Source organism: Calidris pugnax, unplaced genomic scaffold (assembly GCF_001431845.1).
Source record: "Calidris pugnax isolate Ruff unplaced genomic scaffold, ASM143184v1 scaffold44, whole genome shotgun sequence".
NCBI lineage: Eukaryota > Metazoa > Chordata > Aves > Charadriiformes > Scolopacidae > Calidris > Calidris pugnax.
Genome location: NW_015094506.1, coordinates 22864222 through 22886524, shown reverse-complemented (window position 1 = coordinate 22886524; position 22303 = coordinate 22864222). Strand labels below are relative to the sequence as shown.

General features: G+C 42.2%; 1 protein-coding gene across 1 annotated transcript; it reads right to left on the bottom strand.

Annotated features, from left to right (window-relative positions):
• Positions 1–117: 117 nt before the first annotated feature.
• Positions 118–22269, bottom strand: GNS (glucosamine (N-acetyl)-6-sulfatase). The gene is made up of 15 exons (XM_014963328.1): positions 22123–22269; positions 21481–21975; positions 20781–20840; positions 19862–20068; positions 18223–18288; positions 17712–17810; positions 15161–15328; positions 11453–11535; positions 9940–10058; positions 9271–9374; positions 8784–8885; positions 7463–7570; positions 6683–6793; positions 4668–4828; positions 118–3822 (listed from the first exon to the last, which is right to left on the bottom strand). The coding sequence occupies exons 1-15, from the start codon at positions 22267–22269 to the stop codon at positions 3747–3749; spliced, it is 2106 nt and encodes a 701-aa protein (XP_014818814.1). The 3' UTR covers positions 118–3746.
• Between the last annotated feature and the right edge of the window lie 34 nt (positions 22270–22303).

Sequence of the window (22303 nt, the reverse complement as noted above, 5' to 3'; positions counted from 1 at the left end):
AAGTAGCAGGGCAGCAAGCAGATAAAAGGTTTATAAATTAGGAAGTCAGTCTTTAGAAATGTGACACAGCTTGATCCTGTGGAAAGGTTTAACTGAAGTTCAGTAACAGAAAGATAGGAAGTTTGATAGGCAGTTTATTTTTTCTTTCCCCAAAAGTGCAGCAGTGACCAGGGTCCTCTGGAAGGGCACTTTCTAAACAAATGTTCAAACCAGCAGAAGTTAAGTACGCTTACAACATGCTACAGCAAAGTATGCTCACATACAGAGAGAGTAATACAAATAGAATTCATTTTCATTGAATCACAGTAAATGACAGCTGTTTCATTATGATGAAATATTGTATTTAGCTTGTAGAATCAGTCTTAAATGTAACTTGATTGAAAAAGGCATTATACCTGCTTTGGGTATGTGTTTGCATGTAGATGTCCCTGTTACAGCTTTATTCATCAAAATCAAGAAGCCCAATTTACTGGGCCTATGCTGGGTAAGGAGGTACCAGCTGTAATCACTTATGCTGAAGTGATGATACGGAATGTTCTTTTGGTTTAGGATAATGTAATAAAGTTATTAACTGTATTTCTCCCTGTATAGTATCTACTTTACCAGATCAGATCATTAAAATTCACAGCTCTGCTTTCGATAATAATGATCACAAAAAAAAAATAAATCATCACATTTTATCTAAACCCAACTTTGTACCGGTAAAGCCCTTTCATTTACCATGAATGGCTTCAGTAACAAGGTACAGATACAGCCACGGTCAAATAGCATATGAAATGGAATATCCAGGAAGACCATTTAGTTTTAAAATCACTTAGTTGGGAGTTAGATCTGGGTAAGAGTCAAAGTTCCTTCATGGTGTTGTTTTAATAATCATCAAGGATTAGAATTAACACTGTTCATTCAAGGCTGTAAAAATACTCAGAAGTAACTGCTTCATGGAAATAGACACGAGGCGAGTGACAAACTCCACTAAAGCAATGGAAGGCAGGCAGCTCTTGGTTCCTCTTTTTCCTTCAACTACATGCTTTTACTGAACAGTTCTTCAGTATTTATCAAAAGTGGGAGTGAAGCAGATACTTCCCTGAGCTGCTGTTCTGGTTAAGTAAGGACTGACTAATTTCATTCTGAATTTCAATTTAATACAACATTTACTACCTATGGCAGATTTCAGGTATAGTGTGGTTCTCCAACAGCGAGTGTGTAAGTTATTGAGCCTAGTTAGTGACAAAATGTTTTAGAGGTTTGTGCAGATAGCAAAAGTGTTAATTTAGGTGAAACATCTGGTGACACATACTCAAAAATCTGTACCAATTCTGTCAACTTTCATATCAGTTATTAGGCAAAAAGTAAATAATTCAAAAGAAAACTTCCTTCTTATGGCTTAAGATCACTTTAAGAAAAGACAGCTTTAGAATTACACATCTGTACCCATAACAAAGTTTTGGTTTTTCTTTCTATTAAGGAGCAACATAACACACGTGGCTTGCACTGAAATTTAACTCAAGCAGAAACTTGACACAGGACCTAGGTTTGATATAACTGTTGGGGGTTTAACGTGCAGCAATCAATGTATTTTCCACGAGCCTCCACACAGCTACCAAAATAAAGTTGAAACAAAGAACAAGTCTAAGTTGCTAGAATTATCTGAGCAAAACACTACTCCAGGTTTAGCTCAGTGTGCAAGAAAACTGAGAGCATGAAAACAACTTTGGTTTTGTTTTTAAAGACAGAACAGAGTCTGAAGGATATTGATGGGCAATACTAAGGCTTCAGAAACAAACAAAAAAAAAGGATAAAGCTACAGTTGTAGTGGAAGAAAAAAAAAAAGTCCTGAGTTTTTGAAAGTAAGTAGTTTGAATATCCAAAACGCTCTACATTTATACAGATGCTCCAGCTGAAAAGTTACCTTTCAAGTGATTTTTTTTTTCTCCAAATATTTGGTCACTCTAGAGATGAGATTTGAAACCATGAGTTGGATTTGAGACAAAAGCTCTATAAAATCTAACCTGTAGACCATCACAGAAGTTTGCAACTCTAAGGTACGTGAAGGACAACTTCTGTGCTTCAGGATAAAAAGGCAAAAAAGTTTAACTTATCTTATTGTAGCATTGCTTGTATCCAGTTTGTAGATCCGTGCACAGGAGTACACACCTCCACAGTTTTGAAAGAGTCGTACGTTGTTGCCTACTTAATGATTACTTGGTAGAAGATTTTAGGTGACAGAAGTTGAAATCATCATGCTCTCTATTTGGGTAAAAGATCTGAAATAACTAACTGAAAACTAAACAGTTGTGCCACAGACTGATAAGGGAACAATTATCTTGCTAGATAACAGAGCCGATTTGCCCACAAGCAACATGAAATCATCTTGCAAAAGATACACAATTCAGTTTCTAGAGGGTGTTTTGCCAACGGACCTACACAGAAGATAGATGCTAACGCAAGTCTGGGTGTTTTTCAAGATTTGGAAAGACACTCAAGTTTCTGTGCAAGCAATGGCTGCGTTTCAGATAAGCCGAATCAGGAGGTTGAAGAGACAGCATCCCCCTTCCAAAGGGAAACCAAGTGATAGCGCAACTGCAGTCAGACATCTGACATCAGTCCTTTGGTGTGAAGGCCACTTACTGCAGGTTCCGAGTAGTTATGTCTCAACCAAAAAGCAACACTCTATGAAGCACTTAAACTGCCTAAAATAGCCCTCCTAGCCTAACTTCCAGTGAGCCATGATTTATTTTTTAGCTAGTTTGCTCTCAAAATAATTTACCTTCAAGAATCTAATCAGCATAAGATGTTAGATAATTCAAGACATTTGGAGGTTAGAGACAGATCAACTCAACTGCGGTGCCCAGTGTTGGGGTTTTTTTGTGGTGTGGGTTTTTTTTTTTAGTATTATTACTTCTGTTCACATATTAAAACAGAATTCTAAGAGTTAGCTCAAAATACAGGCACACTTCTTTGAATACTTGTTAGTCTCAACACTCTTTTGTTTAATTTGCTAGGCGGTCTATATTAAACCCTAAGAGTTTTTTCAGTAGTCCATAGTAACCCATTCCAGCATTTCAGACTAGATGGAGGCTGAAATTACATTCTTGTTTGCAAGCTACCAAAGCTGTCCTACAAAATTTATTGGTCTCATTTGAAGTGGTCTCGTTGGAAGAGAACATTTAGCATATGGATTTCAGCTCTGCACAAGACACTTGCCAGTCAGATCCTACAGTGTTGACTAAAGCCTTCCTACGCTATTTTGGGCTAGTTTGCTATTGTCCTTGACAGCTTTGAGCTTGATACAGGAAACCTATAATTAAACATAGCTTTTAAGGAAGTCTATGACACCGAATATGGGTGAGCATTACTGTGCAATAGCACCTGCCTACCTAACCTGACTCAAATACACATTTATTGATTTTTTTTTTTAGAACAAAATAAACTGTTCAGATTCATAGGCATAGGTTCACCTCTGTGCCTGTGATATGAAAAGGTACTTGAAAGACAAAGGTGGTAATCAACTATCTGAGCAAGACAGATTAGCCGTGTCTAACGATTTTGAGTTACAGTTCAGCTGTAAAATATACATATTGCACAAGGCAACCAGCTAAAAGACAAGGGTTTTCCTTCCAAACAGGGTTTGAATAGCCCATGAGAAGTCTTCCAGCTGCGATCAGCGAGAGTTACACAGACAGACCTGCTGCAGCCACTGGAGGAACTGGTCAGTGGGAGCTGATTGCAAGAGGCTCTTCAGTGCCTCACAAGGACCGTGCAGAAAACCTCCGTGCCCGAACGCCGTGATTGCTGAACATGAGCCGTGGGTCAAACCTGTACCTGCAGGAAGGAAGAGAGTCCCTGTGAGCTACAGCTAGCCCGTGGTGACCAACACTTCTAGAAATAGCTTATTTCTACAATAGCTCTGGTACCAGGCAATGTGAATAGTTGCTTTCTTAACAGTACGCAGCAGGGACAGGCTCTACATATTACAACAGATGAATTGTAACGACGCACAACCAAGGAGCTGATACTCTACAGAAATAAATACTAGCTACAACATACCAGCAGCATGTTGGCATGTACAATGTTAACTATTCAGGAGATGCATTCTAACAGAAAGCTTTGCTGCCTCAAATTACAAACTTAAGTAGCACAACTGTGAGAACATTTTAAACAGAGGTTGAAAACACTTCAGCCCAAGTGATTAGCAACTGAATGTTGAGGTTAAGAAGTGCTACTTGCTTACAACAGCTGACCAATGCATACAGCTTAGGTCCTGCAGGAAACGTGCTTTGCCAACAGCATCTCCAGCAACAATCAGAGCAAGAATTTGGGTAATTCCTGCCTGGAGAAACCTGCAGAGCTTTTTCTTGTTTGCAGGTGAACCTGAGGTTACTTGTCTCCGATCACTCAGCACAACTGTGAGCTTCAACTATTCTAAGTCAAGACTGGATGACAAGATTAAAGTGGTAGCATTAATACCATCAAGCTATATTTGGTAGGTTAAATTAAAATAGACACTAAGCACTAAAAACCAGAAGCATCAAGAAAGCATCTCTATTAAACAACAGTATGTATGTCAGTAATATATTTCATCAGAAATGCCCCCTATAAAAGCTTAATTTTAAAAATATATAGTTATATTTAAAAGTATCATAATAATGAGTTGAATCAGTGTTTACCCAGGATCGAAGACACCTGGTGTACGGCATGTTGCTCCTGAACAGGACTGCAGCATCATTAATCGATAGTTCATCTTTTCTAGAATTTCTTGATCAATTGTTTTAGCGATGTTATTGATCTGGTGTGGATCTGCAGTCAAGTTATACACTTCCACAAACACCTGCAGAAGAAAGTTGCTGTACTGTATTAAGTCCTAAACGCAAATTAACATTTAATCATATTATTTAGGAAGAACACTTTATGGCAGCATATAGTCTCAGATGTTATTTTTAACTACACTGCAGCATCCTCACACAAGCTATATTTAGCCACATGGCTAAGTGGTCAAAGGCAGGACAGTGTGTAGGTAAAGTGTTGTGATAGTACACTACTGTTGGAAAAGTTTTTACCTTCACCTAAATTACTACCTGCTGCACTGCAATTTTTTTCTCACACATAAGTGGACCCTGTCTTACGACTGTAAGATCACAGCAAGAGGACAAGCTGGCTGTCTTTTCCTTAATGGATCTCAACATACACAATTTCATGACCATCACACACTCTTACCAGGAAAAAAAAAAGAAAGACATGAAGTTGTATTATCAGACCAACTTTGGAGTCTACTTTTATGAAGAAAGCTGCGACACTCATTTAACTTCACCATAAATTGTCAGAAAGTGGAAAAATGAAGGGCAGGGTCTGCATCTTGGTCTCCTACACGGTCTTTCTTGCTCTTACTGCAAAAAGCATCTTGTGGGATTTACTCCCTTGGTTTCAGTTGTTGATTGCAGACTCCCAGATAATGTTGTGTGGTGGAACGGTAACGTGCTGTTTACACACGTATTGCACATCTGCTGACAGTGCAGTTTATTAGATTTGTGACCCGGTTGCCTCAAACCCAACGTGCTCCCTGGAGCAGCTGTGTGCGAACAGGCACGAGTAAAGATCTGCCCTGTAACACGCCAAGTTTTGTGGGTGCAGCAGGTGCTCTGCTGCTGAAATTTGAAATTTCTGGAGGGAGAACATTATGTCCCTTATACCTAAACAACTGATGATGTGGTTACAGACCTCTCACACTTGCAACTTAAGTACTTGTTTTGCCAGGCAAACAAGTGAGCAACAGAAGAGAAGTAATCAACCCAGGATTTCAGTTCTTCCCAAGGAAAAGAGCTGCAGCTGAACATCAGAACAGCAGAGGTACGGTGTAACAGAAAACATTTGTCATACAGAATGCTCTGCCACATGGCATTAGGGTAGGACAGAGAACTGAACCCAGCCCCAGCAGGCTGTTAGGTGATACCAAAGGTGATAATCATAATTTAGACTATTGTCCCTTCCTTTCTCCCCTCTCACCACCACCCCCCCCCCCCCTTTTCTTTTTTTCTTGGGAAAAAGGATGTCAGAGGAGTCAGGGGGATTAGTTGCATACTTTTCCTGGACATGATGAGGACACTGAACTTTCAGAGTGAATTCCATTTAAAAACTCCAAGATTGAGCAATGACTGAGATGGGAAAGCGGGGAAGTCGAGCCCCCGCAAGCGAAAGCAACCCAGCAAGGAGGGTCACCGCAGGCACGTGTGGGGGCAACTGCCTTCACCCAGCACTTTGGTGCCTCCCTGGCAGCTTTGGGCACAAAGGCAGATCCAGAAGGTCTTTTATCTGATGCTGGAACCATGTTTCCATCACGAGCTTGTATAGAAACCGCTACCACCACGCTCTGCCCACCCCGGTCACCCTGGCAGAGGGAAGAGGCAATCTCAGAGGTGTCTCCCGTCCTCTCTCTTCCTCCCCAAAGACTAGGAAGGCTGTTATGTCAACTGATCCCCCCCCCCCCTTTTTCTTTTTTTCTTCCAAAACTCTACATGAGTTTTGGTGAAACACTCTCATCAGTAGATAAACACGTCAGTGTTTATCCTGCAAGCAGTGCTTATCTGCTTTTAGGAGTACTTTATGGAAACCTTGGGAGCAGATAAGAGTGCAGACAGTCGCTCGCACAGTTGTGAACAGTTGACATCTGCTCGTCAGACAGACTTACCTCCCGGTCATCAAATTCACAGTACTGCAGATCCCAGGAGGTTGACAGTGTCCTTACACAAGCATATGTGTTGTTATAAGAATCTTCACAGACACAGTCTGGGAAGCAGTGCTGTGAAGTGAGCAGTGAACAAAAACTTCAGAGCAGGAAAAAAAAAGATGAACTAGCAACCCTTTTCCTAGAGTTTCTACCAGCTCAAGCCAACTGCAGTTAACTGATGAACACCAGGGTCTCAGCCTAACACATGCAAGTCTCCACTGGGGATTTTAAGCAAAAACCTGTCTTTAAATTTGAGAAAGTGTTGTTATGAAACTCACCATGATTCAGTGCGTTTTGTCTGGGAAACGAATACACATACACTGAAGAGAAGAGCACAACCCACACTACCCGGGCTGCTTTACTGGAAGCAAACCTTCTTTCATATGGGAAGTAGCTCGTGAATTAAATAATAGTCATAGATAAGGATTGTGCAATGAGGTCACTGGAATTTTAGAAAGAATGTTGGTGCTGCATGCTTTGCCAAGCCCACACCTTCCCGCCTATTTCTGCAGCCCTGAGGCCCTATAGATTCCCATGGAAAGGATGACTGTTCTGTAGAGTCATATGGACACACCAGTTCTGCGTGGCTAGATGTCTCTCCCCGATTCTTAAATGCTGCACAGGATCTACAGAGCTAGTTCCTGCTTATCAAGACACTTGTACAAGCTTACTTATACCACACAGCAAAAAGGTTTAATTGAGCAGCTATTTTCTAATATTAACAGATCTTGTCTTGCTTACCGTGACTCCAGGTCCTAGGCCAGGACAGGTAGGATCACTGCCATTGTATCCTTCTCCTTGGTACTCCACCAAGAAGTCTGATCTCCATGTCACGTTTTTGTCTCCTCTCTAGGACAAGAGGTTAACATGACTTAGTGTCCACTGCACTGCAAAACAGAAGAAATTCTCTGTGCCTGGTACAACACTAACGCTGCTCACTGCTCACAAGGCAGTCGGAGTTGTGGTCTCTAGTTTGAGTCAGTCTTAAAATAATATTTAGTCTTAGGTTAGAATGTCTTCTGTACCTGGAAGACAAGGACCCAACTCCAAAAATACTAGTACCTTCTTGTGAGGGTTTAAAGTGCTTTCTTCAATTTATAAAGAATCATGCAGTAATACCAAATAGGATCCACATGGCCAGATACTACTATATTACAGACAAGATCCCTGCAAGAGGCTGTTTCTCTCTGGTTTATATCAGCCTACTGCAACAGATGGAAAAAGATACCCCTGGCGTAAGAAAAGACAAACAGCTTTAAGAAGCAACTAAGTTTTAAGCTGCTCTATTTGTAGCTGCATTTTAAAAGACAGAGGGAGAGGGAAGTTTAAAGTTAATATACGGCACCACCACAGGTGTATACAGCAAAACAATGAGTTTCACAGTTTTGATTCCATCAGTTTCAACTAGATACCTTTTACCTGCTTCTGTCTAAAGAACAGCTTAAGGTTTGGATATACAGTTTTAAAAGCAAAGCACTGTTTCAAATCTGGATGATCTCCTACGTTTCCAAATGAGCTGCCTTCAATTTATAGACTAAATTTAATTAAAACTAAAAGGATCAACTGCAAGCAGCTTTATCTAAGTAGGCTTCTGCTCACTTACTGGAAAGGTCAGGTTTACTTCATAAAACACCACGTGCATTTTCCAGAGTTTAGGGTGAAACACTAATTCTACTGAAAATCAAGGTAAGCCAAAGATTTAAAGAGCAGTCTGCTTTTCCCCGATGTCTATGCTGAGAAATCCTAAGAAAAAGGGGAGGGAGGATGCAAGGTGGAAACAACACACAGCATTCATACCAGGAATTATTACAAATGGCAGGATTAGCCAAGGGATGACACAACTTGCTATTACAAAATGACAACAAAGTTGTAGGGCTTATGAAAATACAGCTGCATTTAAAGAAGATAGCTACTTTGTTCTCTAAGCTATGAACATCCCATGGGAAAGTGACATCAAGGGAAGAATCTGGGTTATTACACAGTTTATCAAAGAAAGTAGTGTTCACTGTGAAGAATAACCCCTGCCAGACTTAGTGGTTACTGCCCCTGTCCATCTCCTTACCAACAGCGGCAAGAGCGACATCCCGTCCATCTGGGTCTTGTTCAAGTCATACCCCGCGATATCCAGGATAGTGGGACCCAAATCAATATTTGCAACGAGCATCTGCAGGGTGAGGAAAACTTACTTAAGACCAGAATCTAACAGATGTAATAATTAGACTTTTGTATTTTAGGTACGCTTAAACACTACCTAATTTCACCTTTATAGACTAAAAGGCCCCATAACATTCGAAAGCAACGGCAGGGCCTTTGGAAAGTGAGCTTTGCACTTTGTTTACTTTTGTAGCAATTGCTTAAATTTACTGATTACTTAAATTCACCGATTCAAGCAAAAGCACACAACTTTTTAGAATGAGGTCTTTGCACTTTCTACCACTCCACATATTTCATTGGTACATAAACACACAGGAGGATAAATTATTACCTAATGTTGATAACTAAAAAATTATTAAAAGTAAAACCGTACTCTGATTTCACTTCTTTCTTACCTTGTTTGTCTGATTTGGTTTTATCCCTGGTCCTCGAACTAGCAATGGGACTTTGATATCAAACTCATACAGCTGCCGTTTGTCTATTGGCAAAGAAAACTGGCCTGTGCAATAGAAAATGGAAAAAGTTAAATGGCGTCTTGTTTTACATTTTAAGAGTCTTGTGTTACATAATTTCCAGAAACCAATTTTTTAAGAAGTCAGAAGAGGTTCTTAACTGGAACTACATTAACAAAGTGGAGAACAGGAACAAATAACATCAAAGTACAAGCCATATCTGACAAAGTTTAACAGCTTAGCTACTGCATTTTCAGTTGTAAAACGTGATATAGACAGGTCTTTCACAGATTTTTACTAGTTAACTCTTTCATGGCAACTCTTCCTATGGAACAGAGACCCTCCCTCCATTTCTGTCCTAATTTTACATATACCAGGATACAGTGGCAGAGATTAATGCTAAAAACCACAACCAAACAAAACCCAACCAACCAATAGAATCCCCAAACACCCCACACTGCAACTCCAGATTGTTTTTCAACTCAAATCAATACTTTTCATGTCCACAGTTTTCTACATCTGCTGTTCCCATTTCCTGAGCAGTCATGAGGGTGAAACATTGTGCAATTCCTGGACCTTCTACAAAAGTTGAGTAAGCAGTGAAAGTTTTACCAGTGTGGTAGCCGTTGTCTGATGTGTAAAAGATGTATGTGTTGTCTAATTCTCCATTCAGTTCCAGCTTCTTCACTACTTTCTCTATCAGGTCATCTACTGACAGCAAAGTTTGCCACCTATACAGAAACAAAGTAATTCATATTAAAAAAAAATTATGAAAAACTTAGAATTATTCTGACTGCAGGTAGGGCATTTGTATTCTACTTCAAGTCAACAGCATATGCACTGTAAGTGGATTATTTTGCTTGCAAATTCTGAAAACAAACTTCATAGATTGCTACACTGTACTTTTTGAGGCTGCAATTTAAGATAGAAAGAGACTGTTTGTCTTCAGTTCTTGATGATTTTGTTCTGTAGTGTCTGAGAAAGACGTCAAAATGCCGATTACTTCTTATCTGGAGACAGTCAAGACCAGCTTTGAAGCAACTTGGTGGGAAAGAGTCAGAATTATCTCCTGCAAGGTCACTTGTTATTAGTTCTTCATATGTAGTTTTTAATATTAAAATACAAGACTGATGTGAATTTAATTGTCTATATGGGATCCTTTATGCTTGAAAACTACATCAGCTATTTTGTGTTACTCATGCAATATCGGGGTCCATTATTTGAGGGTCTCTAAAGCTTTGAACAGCTGTAAGTTACTCTTTCCTTTGTCACAGGGTTTCCCATTAAGACAACTGACTGCTTCTGATAAGTCAATAACAAGCCTCCACATGCTAGTATTAGGCTGAATTAACTAGACATTCAATTCTTAGATCCTGTTGTCTCCAGGCTTAATTTAAGATACTGTTGCATAACTTTACCTTCATGTTTTATAAAGCAAGAGCCTGAAAAAAAATTTGTTTTGTCTCAAAGTGACAAGCAAATGCCTGATAACGGCTCAAAATGAAGTTTAACACTTAAAGTCAAGTTTATGTTTGTTTCAGAGCTTTTAAAGAAAGTGCACCTACAGTGCAAAGAAATACCCTTCCTTTCTATTAAAAAGACAGAACAAGTTGCATCTTTATATTACTCCCCACATCCCCTTTTATAAAAGGGAATCAAGCACCCGCCTTGGCCAGTCAGATACTCCCACATAAAAAGCTCACAGACAGAGCCAAGGTTAATAAATTAGATTAGCTGGCAGATAAATCAATCTCATTTGATGTACATCATGTAAGTACCTGAAATTCAAGTGAAGTAGAAGGTAAGGCCATTTTTTATGAAAACCTGTTGTGTACCAAAAGAGAAGCAGTAGAGACACTGAGTGTGATTGGTCTTTTTTCTGATAAACGATGGCAGCATTCAGGAGCAATATATTTCTAAAGTCAATGACAAGTTTCTTTGCCAAAAAGCAAATAGAAAGTCTGGTTTTCTGAGACAGATACCAGGAACAGTCAAATTACTATAGGTAATTTGACATCCATTGTCAGATTTATTACAACTGTTTTAAAAAAAATACCTTTTTTTTAAAAGAAAAAAAACAGTAAAAATTCTGAGTAGAAAACTTAAGCAACAAAAAAATTCTTACCGCTTTCTGTAAGCATTATCAAGAAACTGTATTGAAGAGTTAGTCATTGGAGTCTTTGCTTGTCGAATTAGCCAGTGCTTGTTCTAAAGAAAAACAAACAAAAAACCAGAAAAACATTAGCATAGGAGAGAAGTACCAGAGTACCAGCTTTTATACAATTACAATGAAAATATTGTTAAGGGTAAAACATCCACACCATTCCTGTGAAAGAGCCAGGGAATGCTGGCAAACTGACCGGACTCCAGTTTTCCCTCTTGGTTCATGTAAAAAAAAAAAAAAATAACCTAAGTTGCAAGAGTAGAATACATTACAGCTCTGTTAGGCTCAGCCCTTGGTGAGAAGAAAATAGCTGTGGATCTTCTCAAAGCAGTTCAGGGAAGAAATTTGTGAAAGGAGCTAGGGAAGGCTCTCCCAGAGATAAAAGTCTGACAGCCTGAGACAGGTCTGATGAAAATAATCTGAAGAATTGAGCAGAATTGTAAGATTGGACTTGGTTGTCACAGTGAGGTCCTTTTGGACTAAGTCTGGTAGAAAGGTGGAAAGAAAATCCTGCATCAAAAGCAATTGGGACTACCTAAATTAATGTACTGGCAAGGACAAAGATCTGTGATAGTGCCACTATCAGACTCTTGGTAGACTGTGAACTCAGGGCTGGAGACTACTGAGGGGAGCAGAAGAATTACCATTTTAATTGGACTATTTGACTCCAGAGCAAGAGCATTTTTTTAGCTGAAGATACTGATACTCCCCAACTTTCAGAAACAGCCCCTTCCTTTCTCCCCTCACCCATCCCCCCCCAAATTAAGGGAGATGATTTAACTCATATGAAAAGTGATACTCCCACATCCTGAAGCACCAGTCTCAACTGGGTCAGCTGCTGGACACGCACACAGGAAGATCTGTTGTGAACAACCCCAAGGTTAGTATTAGTGGGGAGCAGAATAAAGGAGAAAGTCCTGCCAATGCAGCTTTACCCTTTTTCATTTAGTAGGTCACAGGTGACCCTCTCATCACCCTCAGCTTGAGCCTGTATTTATTTAGTTGGTCACTCCTCTCAGCAGAGCCTCTCCTTAGGCAATTTCCCTCCTGTCACAAGCAAGTGACTCTGAACTGGCTCAGGCTTTAAGAACTCACAGTGAAATGACTCATATCTCCTGCAACCCTTCAGCTCCCCTGTTTTCTGTTCTTGCCGACTGAAGGAAGGATTTTTGGCACAGAGACTTAATACCACGTCCAGTTTATTTTAATTCAGTTGTATTCAGATCTCTCCTTTATAGTAGTTGTAAAACAATTCTCTGGAGAGACACTAGGTGAAAACGCAGCATGATCAAGACCAAACATCTAGGACTTGTGCATTGGTTGAGAGAAGGAAAAATAAGGAAAGGCATCAAAACCTCATCCCCAGCTCAAGAGAAGCTCTTCAGAGAACAAAGGAGCTGGCAATATCACCTGTGCACCAGCCACCTTTCACAAGAGGTGGGCTTAGGAGGGACTCTCCATAAGGCACAACCACACTGGGTAACGCAGGTGGATAAGTCACCTAGTGCAGTAGAATGTTCCTCTTTTCTAGAGTATTTTGTTCTTCCTACCTTTCTCTGAAGTTTCAAGAACTTCACACAGTATCTAAACACCTTTGTGGATTTCAGCAACCTTCACACTCACTCTCAGTCCCTGTCAAGTCTCTTTCACCAGTTACATACAAAGCTGTCCATTAACCCTGCTGCCTCCCTAGGTCCCATCTGCAAAGATATTTTAAGAGATCCTGGGACCACATACCCTATCTTGCCAGCAGAACATGAGCACAGCCGTGCTCCCAATGTGCAGGAAAAACAATGCACGCAAGAGAAATACCCAACATGTATCTTAATGAGCTTCTCTCTCAGAACAGCTTAGACAAAACACTCAACAGGGCTATCAACGGTCCTGCTTGGGAAACCAGACAGCTACCAATCATGAGATACAGTTCACAGCTGAGGATCCTAAGCAGAAGTTAAAAGCACATGTCACTGGCCAGAGTCTGACAATAGTTTAACTCCTATTTTTCATGCAGGCATTCTGCCTGGATGGCTCCTTTTAGTACCCCTTGCCCACAGACTGTCTAAGGAAGCGAGGCAACATTAACTTAGGAATCAAGGCCATACCAGGCAAGACTGTCTAGCAAGCATTACAACACCAATGACTTGAAGGTCTGAGCCTTTGTACGTGTTTATTGCTATTGCAGGAATTGTGCTTGCCCTAGAAAACAGAGAAGCTCAAAGGAGAGTTTGACTTCAAGATCACAACACTGCCAATTACCGAAACGCACACTGCTAATGATTGTAGCTATTTTGTGTCTAGGAAGAAGGGTAATGCTAGTCTGTTTCTATTGTGAAACTTAGTAAAACTGCTGTATCCACAGATATTAACTACCAAACATTAAGTAAGTCTGTTATTTTGCTTTGTATTATATAGACATATGCAGAGCTTTTGCCCCACATAAGGGAACTCCCACGCTATTTTTTGCCTAGCTGCTAACTTTGCTGGTCAAGTTATTTCTGTCTCACTATTTTAAAAGCATTCAGTTATTACAGTGATGGAGTCTAAGACAAAGTTAGAGTTCCTTTTATGGAGAAAAAACCAAAAAATCTGATTTCCACTCCCTACTTCAAAACTTAAGAGGTTGGGCTAAAATATTCATTGCTGCTTGCAATCCTTTTCATTCATATTTTTATATCATGCTGATAAGCATGTGGTCATATTGCAAACTACAATCTTCAGCTAAAAAAGGTTTCACCCTGTAGAGAGTCACAGTGGCCTTAGAAGAGGTATCACCGTACTGCTCCAGACAGGCATTTAGGTAATGGTATCATTTAAGATTAGGAGCAAATCCTGAAGTGAAGCCGTTGAACACTGAACAGTAGTGAGTTCTACATTTTAGACTAATTGAATCAAAACCACAAAACCCCTGTAAACTAAATATCTCACCAGATTAGCTGCTTGTGACTTTCACTTTCACTTACTGGCAGAGTAAGTAGCAGCAGATTAGTCTGAGCTAGACCATATTTGGCCAAGTTTACTGGCAGTGGAAGGTACTGCCCTGCCACAAGGATGCCTGCGAGTTTGTAACTTTAGGCTCAGCAATTCTGGTTACAGGTTACTCCAACAAATGAAAAGCAACTTTCCCAAAGTCCTCAGTGACCCTGGGCCCTGGTGGTTCATGATTTCACGAATTCTTCTGGTTAGCCCGATGTTCTCATCAACCAGGGGCAGCTTTGCCATAAACTCAAGTAATCAACCACCCACTCACGTGGGCAGACGTGAGTAGGAAGACAGGGGTCTCATCATTCTTCACCTGAGCCTTCATGCAGCACTGCCTATGTGTTCTCCTGAACACACCAAGAGCAATGAAAGAACATTTTAAGAGCTTCAGAACAGTCTGGAAATTAGACAAGGAATTAACTTTTTCCATTTATCAATCATAATTCTATTGTACTGCCTTATTTTTGTCACTACATTTTTTTATTTACAAGATACTAGTATGCAAATATCTCAAAGTCACAATAAACGTATCTTACCCTGAAAGGCTGATTAACATAACTAAATAACCAGCCGTCATGGTATTAGGCTATTCTTCTCACTGTTAGAGCTTAACACGCAAGTCAGGGTCATTGCCTATTGCTCTCACAAACTAACAGAATAACTTGTGCAGATTCTTGCTAATTAGCTTACCTTGCCATGAATATTAAAATTGCTGTTTCTTGGTGCAGTGACATTCTGAAAGCTCTTCGTGTACTGTGGAGCAGCTGTCCAAGGGGAGTGTGGGGCTGGGGTTGAGATCATCATAAAGAAAGGCTCGAAATTAGACTTATACTCCAAGAAGTCCAGTGACATGTTGGCCTGCAAACAGTTTTGTCAGAGAAGAAAAGTCATACCTCCAAAGGAAAACAGCAAGTATTTGAAAAATCCAAACTAGACACTCATAACTTATTTAGAGCTCAGTATTATTTGGAACATTTAAACACTTTCAGAAACTTAGTGTGTGCCCATCTACAAATGTCCAGAACAGCAACTCTGGATAAACAGCAACTCGGTAATAAAAAAATCCAAAGTGTCCATGCTAATTAAATCATTTGTCCCACCATCTCTGAACGGCTTTCCACTTTAGACCTTCGCATTATTTAGACCTGGAATGTTCATCAAGTTTCTGCCTACTCCAAGTATAAACAAAATCCACCTAAACCCTGCCTTCATCAAGTAAAATTGCATCTGAGAGCCTCAGACTGTGTTAGAGAAAGCTCCAATCTCCTGCCTGACAGATCACAGCTTAGCAGTTTCAGAGGTCTTCAGAAATAGCAATAGTTCTGAAAAAGTAGGATCATTCTGTAGCAAGCTCCTAGTTTCTAAGGGGTGCCACGTTTCTGCTGGTGAAGCCAGAAGCTCTATCTAGTGAAGGAGAGTGCCAGGCTCCACTCGCTCACACCGCTTCACTGGACTTTCATTTTTGTTTCAAGTAGCAAGTTAGAAGAGACTATGAGTTCCATTTTGGCCTTCCCTTGATTAGCCTTTGAAATTAAAGCTTCAAAGCTATTATTCGCAGAGGAGTTCTTCACTATTTAAATCTTGCAACATTTTCCTTTCCTGTCTGATTAGTATTCCCCATTTTTGGATATCCTTTTCTTTCCTTAGAAGAAACAATACAGTAGGAATTCCCTCCATTTCCTTCCTCCTAACTTGTCATGTAACTGCAGTAAGTGTAACATGTAAGTGCAGCCCTACTTGCTTAGAAGCACAGCAGAGTTACGGGAGAATAAGAACAGTGTAAGTTTGAAAACCTGGTTCAGAAACCAGTACGATGGTTTACTCAACCAGGTTGAATATAGTCATAGAAGGAGTCTACTTAAATTTTGTTAGGAACTTAAAACCGCAACATGCCAGGACTGCAGTAGATAGATTCAGGTGTTCAAATTCTTAATACTAAACTTAAGCACCCAGATGTCCTTAGTCAGGACAAAAAAAAGCATCACATCAAAGAACACAGGAACTTTGCACGAACGATTTATTCCTCTGTACGCCCCATCGAGTGAATTAAACACTAGCTCTGAAATGCTGAACACATACTTGGTAACTGCAGACAGAAGGCAGAATGCAACACTGCTGTATCAGTAACACACCACAAATAAGAGGCTTATGCATCAATGACTTGTTGGTCAAAACACTTACAGGTTGGTAAAGGATCAAAAAAGACCAGTACAACACCAGTCATAGGATAGTCTCACTTCTAGCTTATCAATTCCAATCTAGCTTTAGACAGCGTAAATCTAAATTTAATCAGACAGCTGTTCAGCACCCTAAGAAACATCAATCAGTTCTGTTCCTCATAAGCAGCCGTCAGTGTTCAAGAACTCACTGGAATGAAATTCATTATGGTCTCAATGGAAAACTAGAAATCGACCGCACAAGGGAACTTCTCAGAGAAGAATTGTCCCCGAGTGCTGCACGTGAGCTCCCAGCACTACCTCCTCACACACTGCAGCAGCGTGTCAATTGAGACTCCAGCTTGGTGGGCAGAGCAAACACTTCCTTCTCCCAAAAAAAACCCTCCAAGCTAATACTACTTGCTAAACAAGGCTTCAAGACAGCTAAAATAACTCTTCCAACTTCCCTTTTAAGTATTTATTCTCTTTGTTACCTCTCTTTACCTTAAGAGGATAAAGAGGCTAAAAGACTCCCCTGGTCAGCTACACGTTTTGGGACAGTCCATGCACTGCCCTCACACAGTGTGAAGGATCAATTAGCCTTTGATATTTCCAAGTTATCAGACTAGTTAGAGATTACAAGATACTGACACATCATAATATCTAACAAACAAAACATTGTATAAAGTTATTTTTACATGTTTAACCTCCTGTTACTCAAGTTGTGTATGGTCATGAAATACATCCTTCTGTGAAATAATTTAAGATGTTGCCTACACGCATCATGTTCCTCACACACCACAGCAGTCAGCACTAACCCCTCAGTGAGGCTACTGGCTAGCAAATGGGCAGCTGGAGTCCCTTTCCTCTCCACAGCTCGTACGCACAAACTTGTCATTTCTAAATATATCCAGAATCTTGCTCTGCTGATTAATGCCCACCCACCACCACGACAGCACAATCATGTATTTACGAACTAATACAGCCTAAAAAATTATCATCTCCACCCTTCCCCAAGCCCCCAGCATGAGGTATGATCTAGTCATAAGCAGCTTCTGCAACACAGGTACAGCAACATTTCTTACCAGAACATCTGTCAGATAATCTACGCTGTAGTTCTCACCGTGCCTTCGTGCTTTGCCATTTACTGAAAGAGTATAGTTGTAGTACTTGGAATTTTTCTCCTGTGAAAAAGAAAAGTCAAAGCATGCAAATTTATGCAAAGTAACACATACATTGATTACTTGAAATAATCAAAATGAGCTGCCAACAAGCCTTTGTCAAATAGGTTATCAGCATCTGTCACAAGGACACTACAAGAATTCTCAGAACTGGTCTCCAACATCAAAACTTAGATAAGTGCTATCTCACATTGCTGTGGCTTTATAAATAGGGTTCTTCCCAGGCACTTTAGTAGGAGTAGCTTTTGTGAAAGCCAAGGATGTGATATGCAATAGAGGAAAAAAGGGAAGAAAACTTGCATTAACTTGTTAGATGTTCTTGCCTGCTCTTTCATGACCAGCAAAGTTAGGACATGAGTTGGATTACAAAGCAACTGAAATAAAGTACTTTTTTAAAAAAAGAACAGTCACATACCAAAGCATACCAGAAACTCCATCCAGGAGGGACGTGACCTACTCCCCCTGCATCCTCTGCTCCGTACTGAAAAAAGACAGACCATGACTCACAGTTTCAATTATGATGAATAAAAGCTAGAAATTATGTTTCATACTCATGCGCTTTATTCAACACTGCTCAAAAACCGCATTAAGCCAAATTTGATTTCAGAATTGAAAAAAATCAAACATATATGCATATAAATAAAACCACATGTACAGCCTGTGAAGCAGACCAGAATTCAATAACTCTATAGAAAGACAGTAACTGAAAGCCTGGCATTCAACAATGACATTTCAATTGTATTCCCTGTTTTACTCCACACATGAAAATACATGGACATCCTGGAGAACATGCAGTACATCATCAGGTAATGAGAGGTGATCAAAACACACATGTGGCATGGGACAAGACACTCTTAGGCTTTGTGATAACAGTTCACAAGATACTAAAGAAAATTTTGCAAGGACCAACAGCTTCTATCATCCTCCTCATCAAGGGGGTACGAACTTCCAAGGAACACTGATCTCTTGTCACCTCATTGCCAAATAATCTACAACTAGCCTTGAAGCCAGCAAAAAAAGGGAAGTTGCTGCTGAATCAGTGCCAGACTCAAAACAGAGGGTGCCTCAGAGCAACACAACGGCTTTTCTCAGGACTGCCCTCTCCCATCTATGCGTCTGGCCTAACTGCAGGGACAGGAGACTGTGCTGAGTCAAGGGATGCTCAGAGGAAGCCACAGAAGTTTCCCTTCCCCTTGCTGCCTCAGTAACATCAGCAGAAACAAATTCGTGCCTGGCTATGAAAACTTACATTCTGCTATTCTATTATACCCCCAACATTTTCCACCAAGAGACGCAAGGAAAATAATACTGTTAAGAGCCTTGTAACTCATCTAGCTCCAAATACAATTCCATCACACAAGAGCACCACCTGATCTTAGAGCTTTCAGCACTGAATTTTATAGCTTGCCATAAACTTCTACAAACCACAGTTTAGTTAAAACCAGAAAAAAACCCCAAAAGCACACACATACAAGTGATTCAATAATAAAGTGCTGGGTAAGCTCTGTAAAGAGCTCTGATACTACCTGTTTTCCCAATGAATTTCCCTCAGTAGACATTTAATACTTAAAATACTGTATTAACTGCTAAAAAGGAAACAGTCCTCTGATTCAAGGGTATACATCAGTCAGGAATATTGAGACAAACCGTTTTTTTTCCTTTAATGTTTTTTGTGCCTGGTCTGCCACTGGCTTGGTGGTGTTCTTTAATACTACATGCCAGTCATCTCTCTATTTGCCCTAGTGATTAAAATCATCATCTCTAAAAATTAACACAGCTGAACATATTAAAAAAGCCTTTGGATTCTATCACCCTTTCGAAACTAACTTCTAAAAACATCCAGGCACCTACAGAACCTGATTTCAACCAAGTTAAGTTAAAGACTTGAAATCTGCATCATATTTAACCTATCTCAGCAGAGATACCCAAGTAACGCGATTTAAAATATTTTGGGGACGTACCATCAGCTACAAATATGAAAATCACTGAATGTTTCAGAAAGGTGGACAAACGCAAATGAACTGCATCACAGTAAGAAAATGAGCACAAAATACCTCATTCAAATACTTTCCAGCAAAGAACGTTTGATAGCCACACATAGATTTGAGCAGCGCTGGGAAGGTGAATGGCTCTTGAATCTTCTGCCATAACTTGCTGCTACAGTTTCCTTCCAGGGTGTTATTGACAACATGATGATTATGCGGGTATTTTCCTGTTAAAATGCTAGCTCGACTGGGACAGCAAAGTGCACTGGGAACATACTGGGAAGACAGAATGAAGAGACAAAAGACTGACAATGTAAAACAGTTTTTCCTCCAAACATATAGTTTCGAAATAGATCAGCAAATAGGTCGATTAAGAAGTTTACCAACCTTAAAGCATACTTCCTTCTGGACACACAGAGCTACACCCCAAGGATTTTCACTAGTGCAAACCTGCACTTGAAACCAGTTTTAGGTTTCTGCAGTGTTTGCCCTTCAACCTCCCCACCCCCCTCAGATTAGATTCTTATATAGTAGCAAGTTCTTGTATAGTAGCAAGTAACCATTAAAATACTGTTTGCCAGTTAATTCAGTGCCATTATTTTAGCCACAGCACCACATTTTAGCCACCACTAGAATATGAGAAGAGTAAAGTGGGTTTTCAGCATGTGTGAAATGGAGAATTTTAAGTAGCTTCTAATGCTTCTCAGTTTAATAAAAATATTCAGATCACTCAGTTTTACTTTACAGTTTAAGGAAGTCAGCACAAGGGCTTCTAGGAAGCGAAACTCTCCCTCTCAGACTCTGAGCATGACCTAGAGCTATATTCATTCTGAGACCTAAAGGTAGTTAGGGGTTGAATTTAAAAAACCCACACACATACGTACAGACTTTGTAAAAGCATTACCGGTTCCAAGACTTCAGATTACCTATAACACAAGCTACACACACACGTGCCTCAGAAGCTCAAAGAGTTAACGTAAACACTTACTGCATTTAGGAAGGTTATTCCCATCTGCGCAATGAGAGCGTTAGTCTTCTTTAGGGGGGTCTGGAACAAAGACACCAAACAGAAATCAGCTAAAAAGACATAAGGATGCTGAGTAGAGCAGGGGAGTTGAAGCAGGTGTAGGACCACCTGAAGGAAGGCCCACCGCCACAGCATTCAGGCATCGCCCCACGCAGCGCAGTGTTTCGCTGAGGCAGCCACAGGGGTTGCCCAAGTCAGCCCGGGAGAGCAGGACTATGGGCAGTTTTGGGGGACCACCTGCAGCCGCAAAGGCTGTGCTCAAGGAGCCCCAGCCTTGCCCCGCTGGAGGCCGGGGGGCTGCCCAGGGATGCTCGGCTCTCCCAGGGACGCCCCCCACCGCGCTGCCTCCCGCCAGCAGCCCCAGGGCACCGCGCTCCCTCCCTCAGGGACAGCTCGGCCCGAGGCTGCGGGGAGAGACCCTGTCCCCGGCTGCGGGCTGGGCCCCGGCCGCGCGTCTGTCACCCCGGGCCTCCTCAGCGGCCGGACCGACCCTCACCTCGCGCCGAGCCCCTCAGCACCCCTTCCCGATCTCCCCGGCCCAGAGCCGGGCTCTGCGCGCTCGGCGGGCGGCCAGCAGCCCCTGGGCGAGGGCGCGGCCTCCCGCAACGCTCCCACCGGCCTCCCCCCAGGGCCCAACCCGAGGGGAAAGCGGAGGGGTTACCATGCCGCCCAGGCAGACGTCCTGGTCGTCGGTGAGGATGAGCACCACGTTGGGCCTCCGCGCCTGCCGGGCGGCCCCGGCCGGGCTCAGCACCAGCAGGGCGGCCAGCGCCAGCCCCCGGGCCACCGCGGCGGGGGACATGGCGGAGCGGCGGGGACGGGCGAGGGGACGGAGGGAGCCGGTGCCGCTCGACTCCCCGCGGGGCGACGAAGCGCGGCGGAGAGCGGAGCCCCGAGCAGCAGCGCGCGGGCCCGCCCCGCCCCCGGCATATGACCCGGGAGAGCGGCGGGCGGGGACGGGGGGCGGCGTCACGTGGCCCGGGCGGCCGCCGCGGAGGGGAGAAGCCACGCCCCCTTCTGTTTGGCCACGCCCCCTGCCCCGGGGAAGCCGGTGTCGAGGGCGGGCCCTAGGGGTGGGCCCTGCGCCGTTCCCCTCATGGCGGGACGTCGGGCAGCGGCGAGGGCGGGCGGTCCCGCGGCTCGTTCCCAGTGGTTCCTTGAAGTTGTGAAATACTGCGTGTTGCTACCGAGCTCTCGGTGCTGATTAGCCACGGCTGCCGCGGCGGCCCCGGCCTGCTGGCAGCGCCATCGCCTGCCCCTGTGCCCCCCCGGTCAGCACTCGGCTTGAGGGAAAATAATTTACCTGTGTTGGAGAAAACCAGAAGGCGGGGGCGGACGGGGAGCACAGCGGGGGCACGGGGAGCGCTGGGCACTCCAGGCACCCACGGCAATCGCAGCCTGGCAGCTGGTAGGGGCCCGGTGGCCATGGCCAGTCGGGCTCAGTGGCCATAGCTACATCGGGCTCAGTGGCTGTGCCTGGCTGG